Here is a 21,509-nt window from a genome sequence, read left to right as displayed (position 1 = left end):
GACCAGGCAGCCGTCATACCGCTCAGGAAGGAGATGTGTTCTGTCTCCTAGAGATTAACGTTCTTTGGTGCGAAAAGTGCAAATCAATCCCAGAACAACAGCAAAGGACCTTGTGAAGATGCTGGAGGAAAAAGGTACCTATATCCACAGAAAAACGAGTCCTATATCGACATAACTTGAAAGGCTGCTCAGCAAGGATGAAGCCACTGCTCCACAACCACCATAAAAAAGCCAGACTACAGTTTCTAACTGCACACGGGGACAAAGATCGTACTTTTTGGAGAAATGTCCTCTGGTCTGATGAAACAAAAATAGAACTATTTGGCCATAATGACCATCGTTATGTTTGGGGGAAAAAGGGGGAGGCTTGCAAGCCGAAGAACAACATCCCAACCGTGAAGCACGGGTGGCAGTATCATGTTGTGGGGGTGGCAGCATCATGTTGTGGGGGTGGCAGTATCATGTTGTGGGGGTGGCAGCATCATGTTGTGGGGGTGGCAGCATCATGTTGTGGGGGTGGCAGCATCATGTTGTGGGGGTGGCAGCATCATGTTGTGGGGGTGGCAGCATCATGTTGTGGGGGTGGCAGCATCATGTTGTGGGGGTGGCAGCATCATGTTGTGGGGGTGGCAGCATCATGTTGTGGGGGGTGCTTTGCTGCAGGAGGGACTGGTGCACTTCACAAAATAGATGGCATCATGAGGTAGGAAAATTATGTGGATATATTGAAAGACATCTCAAGACATCAGTCAGGAAGTTAAAGCTTGGTCGCAAATGGGTCTTCCAAATGGACAATGACCCCAAGCATACTTCCAAAGTTGTGGCAAAATGGCTTAAGGACAACAAAGTCGAGTTATTGGAGTGGCCATCACAAAGCCCTGACCTCAATCCTATAGAACATTTGTGGGCAGAACTGAAAAAGCCTGTGCGAGCAAGGAGGTCTACAAACCTGACTCAGTTGCACAAGCTCTGTCAGGAGGAATGGGCCAAAATTCACCCAACTTATTGTGGGAAGCTTGTGGAAGGCTACCCAAAACGTTTGACCCAAGTTAAACAATTTAAAGGCAATGCTACCAAATACTAATTGAGTGTATGTAAACTTCTGACCCACTGGGAATGTGATGAAAGAAATAAAAGCTGAAATAAATCATTCTCTCTACTATTATTCTGACATTTCACATTCTTAAAATAAAGTGGTGATCCTAACTGACCTAAGACAGGGAATTTTTACTAGGATTAAATGTCAGGAATTGTGAAAAACTGAGTTTGAAATGTATTTGGCTGAGGTGTATGTAAACTTGAGACTTCAACTGTACCTGCACAGTGATAATGTTCCCTCCGTTTGTATACAACCATCTCCTCATCTTTGGGAGCAGCACTGCCATCCAGGAGCTCACTGCCTCCAAGTAGTCTGGATCAAAAGACACTGATTAAACACAAGCAGCCGACCAGAACACTGGATTACTCATATGTGTAAAAGGGATTGTACTGGCAGTATGGTTTTATGATACCTGTATCTGCTGAGCGAAGTACAATGTTTGGTTTCTGGAGCAACCAAGCTGGTAAACCACCCTGAAAGAGACAGAAACTTAATGAACTTCTGTCTACAAGCTGACTACTACTACTGACTCAGATATTTCTGTCAGCTGACACACTGTGAGAGAAAGGGGAAGAGGAGAGTCAAAACAACATCTGTTACTCAGTGGTGCATCAACACATCCCTCTACGGTCCCCCAGCATGACACCAACACATCCCTCTACGGTCCCCCAGCATGACACCAACACATCCCTCTACGGTCCCCCAGCATGACACCAACACATCCCTCTACGGTCCCCCAGCATGACACCAACACATCCCTCTACGGTCCCCCAGCATGACACCAACACATCCCTACGGTCCCCAGCATGACACCAACACATCCCTACGGTCCCCCAGCATGACACCAACACATCCCTCTACGGTCCCCCAGCATGACACCAACACATCCCTCTACGGTCCCCCAGCATGACACCAACACATCCCTCTACGGTCCCCCAGCATGACACCAACACATCCCTCTACGGTCCCCCAGCATGACACCAACACATCCCTCTACGGTCCCCCAGCATGACACCAACACATCTCTCTACGGTCCCCCAGCATGACACCAACACATCCCTCTACGGTCCCCCAGCATGACACCAACACATCTCTCTACGGTCCCCCAGCATGACACCAACACATCTCTCTCACGGTCCCCCAGCATGACACCAACACATCCCTCTACGGTCCCCCAGCATGACACCAACACATCCCTCTACGGTCCCCAGCATGACACCAACACATCCCTCCCTACGGTCCCCCAGCATGACACCAACACATCTCTCTACGGTCCCCCAGCATGACACCAACACATCCCTCTACGGTCCCCCAGCATGACACCAACACATCCCTCTCTCGGTCCCCCAGCATGACACCAACACATCCCTCCCTCTCTATGGTCCCCCAGCATGACACCAACACATCATCCCCCAGCATGACACCAACACATCCCTCTACGGTCCCCCAGCATGACACCAACACATCTCTCTACGGTCCCCCAGCATGACACCAACACATCCCTCTACGGTCCCCCAGCATGACACCAACACATCCCTCTACGGTCCCCAGCATGACACCAACACATCTCTCTACGGTCCCCCAGCATGACACCAACACATCCCTCTACGGTCCCCCAGCATGACACCAACACATCCCTCTACGGTCCCCCAGCATGACACCAACACATCCCTCCCTCTCTATGGTCCCCCAGCATGACACCAACACATCCCTCCCTCTCTACGGTCCCCCAGCATGACACCAACACATCCCTCCCTCTCTCTCACGGTCCCCAGCATGACACCAACACATCCCTCTACATGACACCAACACACCCTCTACGGTCCCCCAGCATGATACCCCCCCTCTACGGTCCCCCAGCATGACACCAACACATCCTCTACGGTCCCCAGCATGACACCAACACATCCCTCCCTCTCTATGGTCCCCAGCATGACACCAACACATCCCTACCTCTCTATGGTCCCCCAGCATGACACCAACACATCCCTCCCTCTCTATGGTCCCCCAGCATGACACCAACACATCCCTCCCTCTCTCTATGGTCCCCAGCATGACACCAACACATCCCTCCCTCTATGGTCCCCAGCATGACACCAACACATCCCATCCCACATCCCTCTACGGTCCCCCAGCATGACACCAACACATCCCTCCTCCCAGCATGACACCAACCCCCAGCATGACACCAACACATCTCTCTACGGTCCCCCAGCATGACACCAACACATCCCTCTACGGTCCCCCAGCATGACACCAACACATCCCTCTACGGTCCCCCAGCATGACACCAACACATCCCTCTACGGTCCCCCAGCATGACACCAACACATCTCTCTACGGTCCCCCAGCATGACACCAACACATCCCTCTACGGTCCCCCAGCATGACACCAACACATCCCTCTACGGTCCCCCAGCATGACACCAACACATCCCTCTATGGTCCCCCAGCATGACACCAACACATCCCTCTACGGTCCCCCAGCATGACACCAACACATCCCTCCCTCTCTACGGTCCCCCAGCATGACACCAACACATCCCTCTACGGTCCCCCAGCATGACACCAACACATCCCTCCCTCTCTACGGTCCCCCAGCATGACACCAACACATCCCTCCCTCTACGGTCCCCCAGCATGACACCAACACATCCTCCCTCTTACGGTCCCCCAGCATGACACCAACACATCTCTACTACGGTCCCCCAGCATGACACCAACACATCTCTACGGTCCCCCAGCATGACACCAACACATCTCTCTACGGTCCCCCAGCATGACACCAACACATCTCCTCTACGGTCCCCCAGCATGACACCAACACATCTCTCTACGGTCCCCAGCATGACACCAACACATCCCTCTACGGTCCCCCAGCATGACACCAACACATCTCTCTGGTCCCCAGCATGACACCAACACATCCCTCTACGGTCCCCCAGCATGACACCAACACATCCCTCTACGGTCCCCCAGCATGACACCAACACATCCCTCTACGGTCCCCCAGCATGACACCAACACATCTCTCTACGGTCCCCCAGCATGACACCAACACATCCCTCTACGGTCCCCAGCATCCAACACATCCCTCTACGGTCCCCCAGCATGACACCAACACATCCCTCCCTCTCTATGGTCCCCCAGCATGACACCAACACATCCCTCCCTCTACGGTCCCCCAGCATGACACCAACACATCCCTCCCCTCTCTACAGTCCCCCAGCATGACACCAACACATCCCTCTACGGTCCCCCAGCATGACACCAACACACCCTCTACGGTCCCCCAGCATGATACCAACACATCCTCTACGGTCCCCCAGCATGACACCAACACATCTCTCTACGGTCCCCAGCATGACACCAACACATCCCTCCTCTCTATGGTCCCCCAGCATGACACCAACACATCCCTACTCTCTATGGTCCCCCAGCATGACACCAACACATCCCTCCCCCCTCTGGTCCCCCAGCATGACACCAACACATCCCTCCCTCTCTCTATGGTCCCCCAGCATGACACCAACACATCCCTCCCTCTCTATGGTCCCCCAGCATGACACCAACACATCCCTCCCTCTCTACGGTCCCCCAGCATGACACCAACACATCCCTCCCTCTCTACGGTCCCCCAGCATGACACCAACACATCTCTCTACGGTCCCCCAGCATGACACCAACACATCCCTCTACGGTCCCCCAGCATGACACCAACACATCCCTCTACGGTCCCCCAGCATGACACCAACACATCCCTCTACGGTCCCCCAGCATGACACCAACACATCTCTCTACGGTCCCCCAGCATGACACCAACACATCCCTCTACGGTCCCCCAGCATGACACCAACACATCCCTCTACGGTCCCCCAGCATGACACCAACACATCCCTCTATGGTCCCCCAGCATGACACCAACACATCCCTCTACGGTCCCCCAGCATGACACCAACACATCCTCTACGGTCCCCCAGCATGACACCAACACATCCCTCTATGGTCCCCCAGCATGACACCAACACATCCCTCTACGGTCCCCCAGCATGACACCAACACATCCCTCCCTCTCTACGGTCCCCCAGCATGACACCAACACATCCCTCTACGGTCCCCCAGCATGACACCAACACATCCCTCCCTCTCTACGGTCCCCCAGCATGACACCAACACATCTCTCTACGGTCCCCCAGCATGACACCAACACATCTCTCTACGGTCCCCCAGCATGACACCAACACATCTCTCCCTCTCTCTACGGTCCCCCAGCATGACACCAACACATCTCTCTACGGTCCCCCAGCATGACACCAACACATCCCTACGGTCCCCAGCATGACACCAACACATCCCTACGGTCCCCCAGCATGACACCAACACATCTCTCTACGGTCCCCAGCATGACACCAACACATCCCTCTACGGTCCCCCAGCATGACACCAACACATCCCTCCCTCTCTACGGTCCCCCAGCATGACACCAACACATCCCTCTACGGTCCCCCAGCATGACACCAACACATCTCTCCCTCTCTCTACGGTCCCCCAGCATGACACCAACACATCCCTCTACGGTCCCCCAGCATGACACCAACACATCTCTCTACGGTCCCCCAGCATGACACCAACACATCTCTCTACGGTCCCCCAGCATGACACCAACACATCCCTCTACGGTCCCCCAGCATGACACCAACACATCTCTCTACGGTCCCCCAGCATGACACCAACACATCCCTCTACGGTCCCCCAGCTTGACACCAACACATCTCTCTACGGTCCCCCAGCATGACACCAACACATCCTCTACGGTCCCCCAGCATGACACCAACACATCTCTCCCCCAGCATGACACCAACACATCCCTCTACGGTCCCCAGCATGACACCAACACATCCCTCTACGGTCCCCAGCATGACACCAACACATCCCTCTACGGTCCCCCAGCATGACACCAACACATCCCTCCCTCTACGGTCCCCCAGCATGACACCAACACATCCCTCTACGGTCCCCAGCATGACACCAACACATCCCTCTACGGTCCCCCAGCATGACACCAACACATCCCTCTACGGTCCCCCAGCATGACACCAACACATCCCCTACGGTCCCCAGCATGACACCAACACATCCCTCTACGGTCCCCCAGCATGACACCAACACATCCCTCTACGGTCCCCCAGCATGACACCAACACATCCCTCTACGGTCCCCCAGCATGACACCAACACATCCCTCTACGGTCCCCCAGCATGACACCAACACATCCCTCTACGGTCCCCCAGCATGACACCAACACATCTCTCTACGGTCCCCACCATGACACCAACACATCCCTCTACGGTCCCCCAGCATGACACCAACACATCCCTCTACGGTCCCCAGCATGACACCAACACATCCCTCTACGGTCCCCCAGCATGACACCAACACATCCCTCTACGGTCCCCAGCATGACACCAACACATCTCTCTACGGTCCCCCAGCATGACACCAACACATCCCTCTACGGTCCCCCAGCATGACACCAACACATCCCTCTCTACGGTCCCCAGCATGACACCAACACATCCCTCCTCTCTACGGTCCCCCAGCATGACACCAACACATCCCTCCTCTCTACGGTCCCCCAGCATGACACCAACACATCCCTCCCTCTCTACGGTCCCCCAGCATGACACCAACACATCCCTCTACGGTCCCCCAGCATGACACCAAACACACCCTCTACGGTCCCCCAGCATGATACCAACACATCCCTCTACGGTCCCCCAGCATGACACCAACACATCTCTCTACGGTCCCCCAGCATGACACCAACACATCCCTCCCTCTCTATGGTCCCCCAGCATGACACCAACACATCCCTACCTCTCTATGGTCCCCCAGCATGACACCAACACATCCCTCCCTCTCTATGGTCCCCCAGCATGACACCAACACATCCCTCCCTCTCTCTATGGTCCCCCAGCATGACACCAACACATCCCTCCCTCTCTATGGTCCCCCAGCATGACACCAACACATCCCTCCCTCTCTACGGTCCCCCAGCATGACACCAACACATCCCTCCCTCTCTACGGTCCCCCAGCATGACACCAACACATCTCTCTACGGTCCCCCAGCATGACACCAACACATCCCTCTATCCCTCCCCCCCAGCATGACACCAACACATCCCTCTACGGTCCCCAGCATGACACCAACACATCCCTCTACGGTCCCCCAGCATGACACCAACACATCCCTCTACGGTCCCCAGCATGACACCAACACATCCCTCTACGGTCCCCAGCATGACACCAACACATCCCTCTACGGTCCCCCAGCATGACACCAACACATCCCTCTACGGTCCCCCAGCATGACACCAACACATCCCTCCCTCTCGGTCCCCCAGCATGACACCAACACATCCCTCTACGGTCCCCCAGCATGACACCAACACATCCCTCCCTACGGTCCCCAGCATGACACCATCCTCTACGGTCCCCCACACATCCCTCTCTCTCACGGTCCCCCAGCATGACACCAACACATCCCTCTCTCTCTACGGTCCCCCAGCATGACACCAACACATCCCTCCGGTCCCCCAGCATCTCTACGGTCCCCAGCATGACACCAACACATCCCTCTCCCCACGGTCCCCACATGACACCCCCAATGACACATCCCCTCCGGTCCCCCAGCATGACACCAACACATCCCTCCCTCTACGGTCCCCCAGCATGACACCAACACATCCCTCTACGGTCCCCCAGCATGACACCAACACATCTCTCTACGGTCCCCAGCATGACACCAACACATCCCTCTACGGTCCCCAGCATGACACCAACACATCTCTACGGTCCCCCAGCATGACACCAACACATCTCTCTCTACGGTCCCCAGCATGACACCAACACATCCCTCTACGGTCCCCCAGCATGACACCAACACATCCTCTCGGTCCCCAGCATGACACCAACACATCCCTCTACGGTCCCCCAGCATGACACCAACACATCCCTCCCCCAGCATCTACGGTCCCCCAGCATGACACCAACACATCCCTCCGGTCCCCCAGCATGACACCAACACATCCCTCTACGGTCCCCCAGCATGACACCAACACATCCCTCTACGGTCCCCAGCATGACACCAACACATCTCTCTCGGTCCCCCACCATGACACCAACACATCCCTCTACGGTCCCCCAGCATGACACCAACACATCTCTCTACGGTCCCCCAGCATGACACCAACACATCCCTCTACGGTCCCCCAGCATGACACCAACACATCTCTCTACGGTCCCCAGCATGACACCAACACATCCCTCTACGGTCCCCCAGCATGACACCAACACATCCCTCTACGGTCCCCCAGCATGACACCAACACATCCCTCCCTCTCTACGGTCCCCCAGCATGACACCAACACATCCCTCCCTCTCTACGGTCCCCCAGCATGACACCAACACATCCCTCCCTCTCTACGGTCCCCCAGCATGACACCAACACATCCCTCTACGGTCCCCCATGACACCAACACACCCTGAGCATGACACCAACACATCCCTCTACGGTCCCCCAGCATGACACCAACACATCCCTCTACGGTCCCCCAGCATGACACCAACACATCCCTCCCTCTCTACGGTCCCCCAGCATGACACCAACACATCCCCTCTCTACGGTCCCCCAGCATGACACCAACACATCCCCCTCTACGGTCCCCAGCATGACACCAACACATCCCCCCCCCAGCATGACACCAACACATCCCTCCCTCTCTACGGTCCCCCAGCATGACACCAACACATCCCTCCTACGGTCCCCCAGCATGACACCAACACATCCCTCCTCCTCTACGGTCCCCCAGCATGACACCAACACATCCCTCTACGGTCCCCCAGCATGACTCCCTCTACGGTCCCCCAGCATGACACCAACACATCCCTCTACGGTCCCCCAGCATGTCCCCCAGCATGACACCAACACATCCCTCTACGGTCCCCCAGCATGACACCAACACATCCCTCTACGGTCCCCAGCATGACACCAACACATCCCTCTACGGTCCCCCAGCATGACACCAACACATCCCTCGGTCCCCAGCATGACACCAACACATCCCTCTACGGTCCCCCAGCATGACACCAACACATCCCTCTACGGTCCCCCAGCATGACACCAACACATCCCTCTACGGTCCCCCAGCATGACACCAACACATCCCTCTACGGTCCCCAGCATGACACCAACACATCCCTCTCCGGTCCCCAGCATGACACCAACATCCCTCCCTCTCTACGGTCCCCAGCATGACACCAACACATCCTCTACGGTCCCCCAGCATGACACCAACAATCACATCCCCCAGCATGACACCAACACATCTCTCCCTCTACGGTCCCCCAGCATGACACCAACACATCCCTCCCCCCAGCATGACACCAACACATCTCTACGGTCCCCCAGCATGACACCAACACATCCCTCTCTCTACGGTCCCCCAGCATGACACCAACACATCCCTCCTCTCTACGGTCCCCCAGCATGACACCAACACATCCCTCTACGGTCCCCAGCATGACACCAACACATCCCCCTCTACGGTCCCCCAGCATGACACCAACACATCCCTCTACGGTCCCCAGCATGACACCAACACATCCCTCTCTCGGTCCCCCAGCATGACACCAACACATCCTCTACGGTCCCCAGCATGACACCAACACATCCCTCGGTCCCCCAGCATGGTCCCCCTCTAGGTCCCCCAGCATGACACCAACACATCCCTCTACGGTCCCCCAGCATGACACCAACACATCCCTCTACGGTCCCCCAGCATGACACCAACACATCCCTCTACGGTCCCCCAGCATGACACCAACACATCCCTCTACGGTCCCCCAGCATGACACCAACACATCCCTCCTACGGTCCCCCAGCATGACACCAACACATCCCTCTACGGTCCCCAGCATGACACCAACACATCCCTCTACGGTCCCCCAGCATGACACATCCATCCCTCTCTACGGTCCCCCAGCATGACACCAACACATCCCTCCCTCTACGGTCCCCCAGCATGACACCAACACATCCCTCTACGGTCCCCAGCATGACACCAACACATCCCTCTACGGTCCCCAGCATGACACCAACACATCCCTCTACGGTCCCCCAGCATGACACCAACACATCCCTCTACGGTCCCCCAGCATGACACCAACACATCCCTCTACGGTCCCCCAGCATGACACCAACACATCCCTCTACGGTCCCCAGCATGACACCAACACATCCCTCTACGGTCCCCCAGCATGACACCAACACATCCCTCTACGGTCCCCAGCATGACACCAACACATCCCTCTACGGTCCCCCAGCATGACACCAACACATCCCTCTACGGTCCCCAGCATGACACCAACACATCCCTCTACGGTCCCCCAGCATGACACCAACACATCCCTCTACGGTCCCCCAGCATGACACCAACACATCCCTCTCGGTCCCCCAGCATGACACCAACACATCCCTCTACGGTCCCCAGCATGACACCAACACATCAACACATCCATCCTCTCTACGGTCCCCCAGCATGACACCAACACATCTCCCTCTCTATGGTCCCCCAGCATGACACCAACACATCCCTCTACGGTCCCCCAGCATGACACCAACACATCCCTCCCTCTCTACGGTCCCCCAGCATGACACCAACACATCCCTCCTCTTCTCGGTCCCCCAGCATGACACCAACACATCCCTCCCTCTCTCTATGGTCCCCCAGCATGACACCAACACATCCCTCCCTCTCTACGGTCCCCCAGCATGACACCAACACATCCCTCCCTCTCTACGGTCCCCCAGCATGACACCAACACATCCCTCCCTCTCTACGGTCCCCCAGCATGACACCAACACATCCCTCCCTCTCTACGGTCCCCCAGCATGACACCAACACATCCCTCTACGGTCCCCCAGCATGACACCAACACATCCCTCTACGGTCCCCCAGCATGACACCAACACATCCCTCTACGGTCCCCCAGCATGACACCAACACATCCCTCTACGGTCCCCCAGCATGACACCAACACATCCCTCTACGGTCCCCCAGCATGACACCAACACATCCCTCTACGGTCCCCCAGCATGACACCAACACATCCCTCCCCCAGCATGACACCAACACATCCCTACGGTCCCCCAGCATGACACCAACACATCCCTCTACGGTCCCCCCCAGCATGACACCAACACATCCCTCCCTCTCTACGGTCCCCCAGCATGACACCAACACATCCCTCCCTCTCTACGGTCCCCCAGCATGACACCAACACATCTCTCTCGGTCCCCAGCATGACACCAACACATCCTCCTACGGTCCCCCAGCATGACACCAACACATCTCTCTACGGTCCCCCAGCATGACACCAACACATCTCTCTACGGTCCCCCAGCATGACACCAACACATCTCTCCCTCTCTCTACGGTCCCCCAGCATGACACCAACACATCTCTCTACGGTCCCCCAGCATGACACCAACACATCTCTCTACGGTCCCCCAGCATGACACCAACACATCCCTCTACGGTCCCCCAGCATGACACCAACACATCCCTCCCTCTCTACGGTCCCCCAGCATGACACCAACACATCCCTCTACGGTCCCCCAGCATGACACCAACACATCCCTCCCTCTCTCTCGGTCCCCCAGCATGACACCAACACATCCCTCTACGGTCCCCAGCATGACACCAACACATCTCTCCCTCTCTACGGTCCCCAGCATGACACCAACACATCCCTCTACGGTCCCCAGCATGACACCAACACATCCCTCTCTACGGTCCCCCAGCATGACACCAACACATCTCTCTACGGTCCCCCAGCATGACACCAACACATCCCTCTACGGTCCCCAGCATGACACCAACACATCTCTCTACGGTCCCCCAGCATGACACCAACACATCCCTCTACGGTCCCCAGCATGACACCAACACATCTCTCTCTACGGTCCCCCAGCATGACACCAACACATCCCTCTACGGTCCCCCAGCATGACACCAACACATCCCCCCTCTCTACGGTCCCCCAGCATGACACCAACACATCCCTCTACGGTCCCCCAGCATGACACCAACACATCCTCTCTCGGTCCCCCAGCATGACACCAACACATCCCAACACATCTCTACGGTCCCCCAGCATGACACCAACACATCTCTCTACGGTCCCCAGCATGACACCAACACATCCCTCTACGGTCCCCCAGCATGACACCAACACATCCCTCACGGTCCCCAGCATGACACCAACACATCCCTCTATGGTCCCCCAGCATGACACCAACACATCCCTCTCTCCCCCAGCATGACACCAACACATCCCTCCCTCTACGGTCCCCCAGCATGACACCAACACATCCCTCTACGGTCCCCAGCATGACACCAACACATCCCTCTACGGTCCCCCAGCATGACACCAACACATCCCTCTATGGTCCCCAGCATGACACCAACACATCCCTCTATGGTCCCCAGCATGACACCAACACATCTCTCTACGGTCCCCCAGCATGACACCAACACATCCCTCCTCTACGGTCCCCCAGCATGACACCAACACATCCCTCTCCGGTCCCCCCAGCATGACACCAACACATCCCTCTACGGTCCCCCAGCATGACACCAACACATCCCTCCCTCTATGGTCCCCCAGCATGACACCAACACATCCCTCAGGTCCCCCAGCATGACACCAACACATCCCTCCCTCTCTACGGTCCCCCAACATGACACCAACACATCCTCTCTCTACGGTCCCCAGCATGAGAAACACATCCCTCCTCTCATCCCCCAGCATGACACCAACACATCCCTCTACGGTCCCCCAGCATGACACCAACACATCCCTCTACGGTCCCCCAGCATGACACTAACACATCCCTCTACGGTCCCCCAGCATGACACCAACACATCCCTCCTCTTTCTACAGTCCCCCAGGTGAGAATAGGACTTCCATCCCTCCCTCTCTACAGTCCCCCAGGTGAGAATAGGACTTCCATCCCTCTCTCTCTCTCTACAGTCCCCCAGGTGAGAATAGGACTTCCATCCCTCCCTCTCTCTACGGTCCCCCAGGTGAGAATACGACTTCCATCCCTCTCTCTCTCTCTCTCTCTCTCTCTACGGTCCCCCAGGTGAGAATAGGACTTCCATCCCTCTCTCTCTCTCTACAGTCCCCCAGGTGAGAATAGGACTTCCATCCCTCTCTCTCTCTTACAGTCCCCCAGGTGAGAATAGGACTTCCATCCCTCTCTCTCTCTCTACAGTCCCCCAGGTGAGAATAGGACTTCCATCCCTGTCTCTCTACGGTCCCCCAGGTGAGAATAGGACTTCCATCCCTCTCTCTCTACAGTCCCCCAGGTGAGAATAGGACTTCCATCCCTCTCTCTCTCTCTACAGTCCCCCAGGTGAGAATAGGACTTCCATCCCTCTCTCTCTCTACAGTCCCCCAGGTGAGAATAGGACTTCCATCCCTCTCTCTCTACGGTCCCCCAGGTGAGAATAGGACTTCCATCCCTCTCTCTCTCTCTCTACAGTCCCCCAGGTGAGAATATGACTTCCATCCCTCTCTCTCTACGGTCCCCCAGGTGAGAATAGGACTTCCATCCCTCTCTCTCTACGGTCCCCCAGGTGAGAATAGGACTTCCATCCCTCTCTCTCTCTCTCTACAGTCCCCCAGGTGAGAATAGGACTTCCATCCCTCTCTCTCTCTCTCTCTCTCTCTACAGTCCCCCAGGTGAGAATATGACTTCCATCCCTCTCTCTCTCTACAGTCCCCCAGGTGAGAATAGGACTTCCATCCCTCTCTCTCTCGCTACGGTCCCCCAGGTGAGAATAGGACTTCCATCCCTCTCTCTCTCTACGGTCCCCCAGGTGAGAATAGGACTTCCATCCCTCTCTCTCTACAGTCCCCCAGGTGAGAATAGGACTTCCATCCCTCTCTCTCTCTCTACAGTCCCCCAGGTGAGAATATGACTTCCATCTCTCTCTCTCTACAGTCCCCCAGGTGAGAATAGGACTTCCATCCCTCTCTCTCTCTACGGTCCCCCAGGTGAGAATAGGACTTCCATCCCTCTCTCTCTACAGTCCCCCAGGTGAGAATAGGACTTCCATCCCTCCCTCTCTACAGTCCCCCAGGTGAGAATAGGACTTCCATCCCTCTCTCTCTCTACAGTCCCCCAGGTGAGAATAGGACTTCCATCCCTCTCTCTCTACGGTCCCCCAGGTGAGAATAGGACTTCCATCCCTCTCTCTCTACAGTCCCCCAGTTGAGAATAGGACTTCCATCCCTCCCTCTCTCTCTACAGTCCCCCAGGTGAGAATAGGACTTCCATCCCTCTCTCTCTCTACGGTCCCCCAGGTGATAATAGGACTTCCATCCCTCCCTCTCTACAGTCCCCCAGGTGAGAATAGGACTTACATCCCTCCCTCTCTACAGTCCCCCAGGTGAGAATAGGACTTCCAGTAGACTACAGCCTCACACCATGTGATGTAGTGAGTTTCCAATGTGTTGCTGAAAGGCCTGACTTTGACCAGAGTCTTATAACAAAGTGCAGGTCAAGGAAACCAAGCTCAATAGTGAAGGAAGCAGTGAGGGTCTGACTGTCTCTGGAGAGGAGCGTCTCCTTTTATGACCAAATGTCAAATGTAATGGTGGCCCTTTAAAATCGGAGGACGGGCTCATAGTAATGACTGGAACGGATTGAATTCAGCCCTTAGGCTCATAGTAATGACTGGAAGGGATTGAATTCAGCCCTTAGGCTCATAGTAATGACTGGAAAGGATTGAATTCAGCCCTTAGGCTCATAGTAATGACTGGAACGGATTGAATTCAGCACTTAGGCTCATAGTAATGACTGGAACGGATTGAATTCAGCACTTAGGCTCATAGTAATGACTGGAACGGAATGAATTCAGCCCTTAGGCTCATAGTAATGACTGGAACGGATTGAATTCAGCACTTAGGCTCATAGTAATGACTGGAACGGATTGAATTCAGCACTTAGGCTCATAGTAATGACTGGAACGGATTGAATTCAGCACTTAGGCTCATAGTAATGACTGGAACGGATTGAATTCAGCACTTAGGCTCATAGTAATGACTGGAACGGATTGAATTCAGCACTTAGGCTCATAGTAATGACTGGAACGGATTGAATTCAGCACTTAGGCTCATAGTAATGACTGGAACTGATTGAATTCAGCACTTAGGCTCATAGTAATGACTGGAACGGATTGAATTCAGCACTTAGGCTCATAGTGATGACTGGAACGGATTGAATTCAGCACCATTCCTTACTATGAACCTGTCTTCCACTCATCAGTCTCCCCTGACAGGAAGATACCTCTATGTCCTGTAGTGCTTACCATCTCCCACTCTGCACAGATGTAGGGTCCGGGGCGGAGGATCACCAGGAGGCCCGTCTGATTGGCCAGATCCAGGAAGTTCTCCAGGTCTCGATCCCCAGTGAAGTTGTAAACACCCCGCTTTTCCTCATGGAAGTTCCAGGGAACATAACTGACAAGAGGGAGAAGAGTACTGGTGACATACTGACAAGAAGGAGAAGAGTACTGGTGACATAACTGACAGGAAGGAGAAGAGTACTGGTGACATAACTGACAGGAAGGAGAAGAGTACTGGTGACATCACTGACAGGAAGGAGAAGAGTACTGGTGACATCACTGACAGGAAGGAGAAGAGTACTGGTGACATAACTGACAGGAAGGAGAAGAGTACTGGTGACATAACTGACAGGAAGGAGAAGAGTACTGGTGACATCACTGACAGGAAGGAGAAGAGTACTGGTGACATAACTGACAGGAAGGAGAAGAGTACTGGTGACATAACTGACAGGAAGGAGAAGAGTACTGGTGAAGACAGGAAGGAGAAGAGTACTGGTGGAAGGAGAAGAGTACTCACTGACAGGAAGGAGAAGAGTACTGGTGACATCACTGACAGGAAGGAGAAGAGTACTGGTGACATAACTGACAGGAAGGAGAAGAGTACTGGTGACATCACTGACAGGAAGGAGAAGAGTACTGACAGGAAGGAGAAGAGTACTGGTGACATCACTGACAGGAAGGAGACATCACTGACAGGAAGTACTGGTGCATCACTGACAGGAAGGAGAAGAGTACATCATTGACAGGAAGAGAAGAGTACTGGTGACATGACAGGAAGGAGAAGAGTACTGGTGACATAACTGAGGAAAGAGAAAGAGTACTGGTGACATAACTGACAGGAAGGAGAAGAGTACTGGTGACAACTGACAGGAACTGACAGGAAGGAGAAGAGTACTGGTGACATAACTGACAGGAAGGAGAAGAGTACTGGTGACATCACTGACAAGAGGGAGAAGAGTACTGGTGACATAACTGACAGGAAAGAGAAGAGTACTGGTGACATAACTGACAGGAAGGAGAAGAGTACTGGTGACATCACTGACAAGAGGGAGAAGAGTACTGGTGACATAACTGACAGGAAGGAGAAGAGTACTGGTGACATAACTGACAGGAAGCAGAAGAGTACTGGTGACATAACTGACAGGAAGCAGAAGAGTACTGGTGACATAACTGACAGGAAGGAGAAGAGTACTTACGTTACAGCTTTTTTTCCTCGTCAAGCTAATTAATAAACAGAAATACCTTATTTACATAAGTATTCAGACCCTTTGCTATAAGACTCGAAATTGAGCTTACGTGTGTCCTGTGGTGAATTTAATTGATTGGACATGATTTGGAAAAGGTACACACCTGTCTATAGAAAGTTGACAGTGCATAACAGAGCAACAGCCAAGCCATGAGGTTGAAGGAATTGTCAGTAGAGCTCAGAGACAGGATTGTGTCGAGGTACAGATCTGGGGAAGGCTACCAAAACATTTCTGCAGCATTGAAGGTCCCCAAGAACACAGTGGCCTCCATCATTCTCCAATGGAAGAGGTTTGGAACCACCAAGACTCTTCCTAGAGCTGGCCGCCCGGGAGAAGGGTCTTGGTCAGGGAGGTGAAACAAGAACCTGATGGTCACTCTGACAGAACTCCAGAGTTCCTCTGTGGAGATGGAGAACCTTCCAGAAGGACAATCATCTCTGCAGCACTCCATCAATCAGGTCTTTATGATAGAGTGACCAGATGGAAGCCACCCCTCAGTAAAAGGCACATGACAGCCCGCTTGGAGTTTGCCAAAAAGGCACCTAAAGGACTCTCAAACCATGAGAATCATGGCTACAGGTACAACCCTACTGCTGTTGTATTGGGGAATCTTCAGGAGATACATTTAATTATATTATAATAATCTCGCTCTCCCCATTATGTCTCCTGTTGAACTTACATCTGTACAGCGTTGAGTCCAGCCATGTACATCTTGAGCAGTCTGTCTTTCCAGTAGTAGTGAGGGATGCGGGAGTAGTGGATACTGCCGGAGACGTACTGGAAAGGCTTCCCATCTTTCTGGAAGCAGTTGTTCTTGTAGTCTATGGAGAAGGAAGGAGCCCCGGAAACCTGAAAACAGACAGGAGTCATACCGTGATATACAGTAAGCTTATAGTGTATGAACAATATGCTCTTATCAAGGTCTAGAACTGGCTCTGGCGTAGATCATTTCAAGGTATATTTGATATCAGTAATAATATATGGATATCTGTGAGAAAGCCAGGACCTCTGTCAGACAGCTGTTCGGCCTGCATGCCTACTGTTGTTATGGATTTGTCATGACAGTAATATGTTCCTATCAAAGCCTGGGTAGCCAGGTAGTTCCTCATGACAGTAATATGTTCCTATCAAAGCCTGGGTAGCCAGGTAGTTCCTCATGACAGTAATATGTCCCTATCAAAGCCTGGGTAGCCAGGTAGTTCCTCATGACAGTAATATGTTCCTATCAAAGCCTGGGTAGCCAGGTAGTTCCTATTGGACCTCGTAACCTTTTTTTCCTTCTTTTTTCCAAAGGTTTGACATTCTTAAAGGCATATTGGTCAAACTCAGCTCCATTTTCCACCAACATGTTAGAGTTGCTAATGCCTAGGAATGCTAGTCCGGGATGTTGCGTATTGGGTTCAGCCAATCAGCTTGCAGCAGTCTGTTGTGTACCCCTGGGCACAACATCAGGAAGTAACATTCTTAGTCATGAGCCACTCTAACATGGTGGTTGAAAATGGTGTCGCATATTCTCCCTGTTCTTTTCCCCCTCCTTTTCCATCATTAAATCGAGTTAAGGAGGAAATTGAAGCCTTTGCAGCCTGAATGGAGAATGTTTTATGCAGGGGGACATCAAGGCCAGACGATAGTGGAGATCCATAGCGCCCACTGAGAACTGCATGTATCACAAAACCACAGTAAAAGATGGAATGGTACCTGGAGGAAAACGGGGGTGTCTGGCTTTTCAATTTCAGTCAAAGGGAGGGTTTAGTATTGTGTATCTAGGGGAGGGTTTAGTATTGTGTATCTAGGGGAGGGTTTAGTATTGTGTATCTAGGGGAGGGTTTAGTATTGTGTGTATCTAGGGGAAGGTTTAGTATTGTGTATCTAGGGGAGGGTTTAGTATTGTGTATCCAGGGGAGGGTTTAGTATTGTGTATCTAGGGGAGGGTTTAGTATTGTGTATCTAGTCTAGGGAGGGTTTAGTATTGTGTATCTAGTCTAGGGAGGGTTTAGTATTGTGTATCTAGCCCAGGGGAGGGTTTAGTATTGTGTATCTAGGGAGGGTTTAGTATTGTGTATCTAGTCTAGGGGAGGGTTTAGTATTGTGTATCTAGGGAGGGTTTAGTATTGTGTATCTAGTCCAGGGAGGGTTTAGTATTGTGTATCTAGTCCAGGGGAGGGTTTAGTATTGTGTATCTAGGGGAGGGTTTAGTATTGTGTATCTAGTCTAGGGGAGGGTTTAGTATTGTGTATCTAGTCCAGGGGAGGGTTTAGTATTGTGTATCTAGGGGAGGGTTTAGTATTGTGTATCTAGTCCAGGGGAGGGTTTAGTATTGTGTATCTAGGGGAGGGTTTAGTATTGTGTATCTAGGGAGGGTTTAGTATTGTGTATCTAGCCCAGGGGAGGGTTTAGTATTGTGTATCTAGGGGAGGGTTTAGTATTGTGTATCTAGCCCAGGGGAGGGTTTAGTATTGTGTATCTAGCCCAGGGGAGGGTTTAGTATTGTGTATCCAGGGGAGGGTTTAGTATTGTGTAGCTAGGGGAGGGTTTAGTATTGTGTATCTAGTCTAGGGGAGGGTTTAGTATTGTGTATCTAGTCTAGGGGAGGGTTTAGTATTGTGTATCTAGGGGAGGGTTTAGTATTGTGTATCCAGGGGAGGGTTTAGTATTGTGTATCCAGGGGAGGGTTTAGTATTGTGTATCTAGGGGAGGGTTTAGTATTGTGTATCGAGGGGAGGGTTTAGTATTGTGTATCCAGGGGAGGGTTTAGTATTGTGTATCCAGGGGAGGGTTTAGTATTGTGTATCCAGGGGAGGGTTTAGTATTGTGTATCTAGGGAGGGTTTAGTATTGTGTATCTAGGGAGGGTTTAGTATTGTGTATCTAGGGAGGGTTTAGTATTGTGTATCTAGGGGAGGGTTTAGTATTGTGTATCTAGGGGAGGGTTTAGTATTGTGTATCTAGTCTAGGGAGGGTTTAGTATTGTGTATCTAGTCTAGGGAGGGTTTAGTATTGTGTATCTAGTCCAGGGAGGGTTTAGTATTGTGTATCTAGGGGAGGGTTTAGTATTGTGTATCCAGGGGAGGGTTTAGTATTGTGTATCCAGGGAGGGTTTAGTATTGTGTATCTAGGGGAGGGTTTAGTATTGTGTATCTAGGGGAGGGTTTAGTATTGTGTATCTAGGGGAGGGTTTAGTATTGTGTATCTAGGGGAGGGTTTAGTATTGTGTATCTAGGGGAGGGTTTAGTATTGTGTATCTAGGGGAGGGTTTAGTATTGTGTATCCAGGGGAGGGTTTAGTATTGTGTATCCAGGGGAGGGTTTAGTATTGTGTATCTAGGGAGGGTTTAGTTTAGTAGTATTGTGTATCCAGGGGAGGGTTTAGTATTGTGTATCTAGGGGAGGGTTTAGTATTGTGTATCTAGGGGAGGGTTTAGTATTGTGTATCTAGTCTAGGGGAGGGTTTAGTATGGTGTATCCAGGGGAGGGTTTAGTATTGTGTATCTAGGGGAGGGTTTAGTATTGTGTATCTAGTCTAGGGAGGGTTTAGTATTGTGTATCTAGTCTAGGGGAGGGTTTAGTATGGTGTATCCAGTCTAGGGGAGGGTTTAGTATGGTGTATCCAGGGGAGGGTTTAGTATTGTGTATCTAGGGGAGGGTTTAGTATTGTGTATCTAGTCTAGGGGAGGGTTTAGTATTGTGTATCTAGCCCAGGGGAGGGTTTAGTATTGTGTATCTAGGGGAGGGTTTAGTATTGTGTATCTAGTCTAGGGAGGGTTTAGTATTGTGTATCTAGGGGAGGGTTTAGTATTGTGTATCTAGGGGAGGGTTTAGTATTGTGTATCTAGTCCAGGGGAGGTTTAGTATTGTGTATCTAGGGGAGGGTTTAGTATTGTGTATCTAGGGGAGGGTTTAGTATTGTGTATCTAGTCTAGGGAGGGTTTAGTATTGTGTATCTAGTCCAGGGGAGGGTTTAGTATTGTGTATCTAGGGGAGGGTTTAGTATTGTGTATCTAGTCCAGGGGAGGGTTTAGTATTGTGTATCTAGGGGAGGGTTTAGTATTGTGTATCTAGCCCAGGGGAGGGTTTAGTATTGTGTATCTAGCCCAGGGGAGGGTTTAGTATTGTGTATCTAGGGGAGGGTTTAGTATTGTGTATCTAGGGGAGGGTTTAGTATTGTGTATCTAGCCCAGGGGAGGGTTTAGTATTGTGTATCTAGCCCAGGGAGGGTTTAGTATTGTGTATCCAGGGGAGGGTTTAGTATTGTGTAGCTAGGGGAGGGTTTAGTATTGTGTATCTAGTCTAGGGGAGGGTTTAGTATTGTGTATCTAGTCTAGGGGAGGGTTTAGTATTGTGTATCTAGTCTAGGGGAGGGTTTAGTATTGTGTATCTAGGGGAGGGTTTAGTATTGTGTATCCAGGGGAGGGTTTAGTATTGTGTATCCAGGGGAGGGTTTAGTATTGTGTATCTAGGGGAGGGTTTAGTATTGTGTATCTAGGGGAGGGTTTAGTATTGTGTATCCAGGGGAGGGTTTAGTATTGTGTATCTAGGGGAGGGTTTAGTATTGTGTATCTAGGGGAGGGTTTAGTATTGTGTATCTAGGGGAGGGTTTAGTATTGTGTATCTAGTCTAGGGAGGGTTTAGTATTGTGTATCTAGTCTAGGGAGGGTTTAGTATTGTGTATCTAGTCTAGGGAGGGTT

General features: G+C 52.5%; 1 protein-coding gene across 1 annotated transcript in view; it reads right to left on the bottom strand.

The window, feature by feature from the left end:
* glb1l (galactosidase, beta 1-like) overlaps window positions 1–21,509 on the bottom strand; it is an 81,649-nt gene that overhangs the window by 38,856 nt on the left and 21,284 nt on the right. Inside the window, 4 exon segments of the mRNA XM_065019729.1 lie at window positions 1,317–1,411; window positions 1,512–1,572; window positions 15,543–15,693; window positions 17,505–17,674. Coding sequence (XP_064875801.1) covers window positions 1,317–1,411; window positions 1,512–1,572; window positions 15,543–15,693; window positions 17,505–17,674 — 477 coding nt within the window.

Source organism: Oncorhynchus nerka, linkage group LG1, assembly GCF_034236695.1.
Source record: "Oncorhynchus nerka isolate Pitt River linkage group LG1, Oner_Uvic_2.0, whole genome shotgun sequence".
NCBI classification, from domain to species: Eukaryota; Metazoa; Chordata; class Actinopteri; order Salmoniformes; family Salmonidae; genus Oncorhynchus; species Oncorhynchus nerka.
This window is presented reverse-complemented; position numbering and strand designations above follow the sequence as displayed.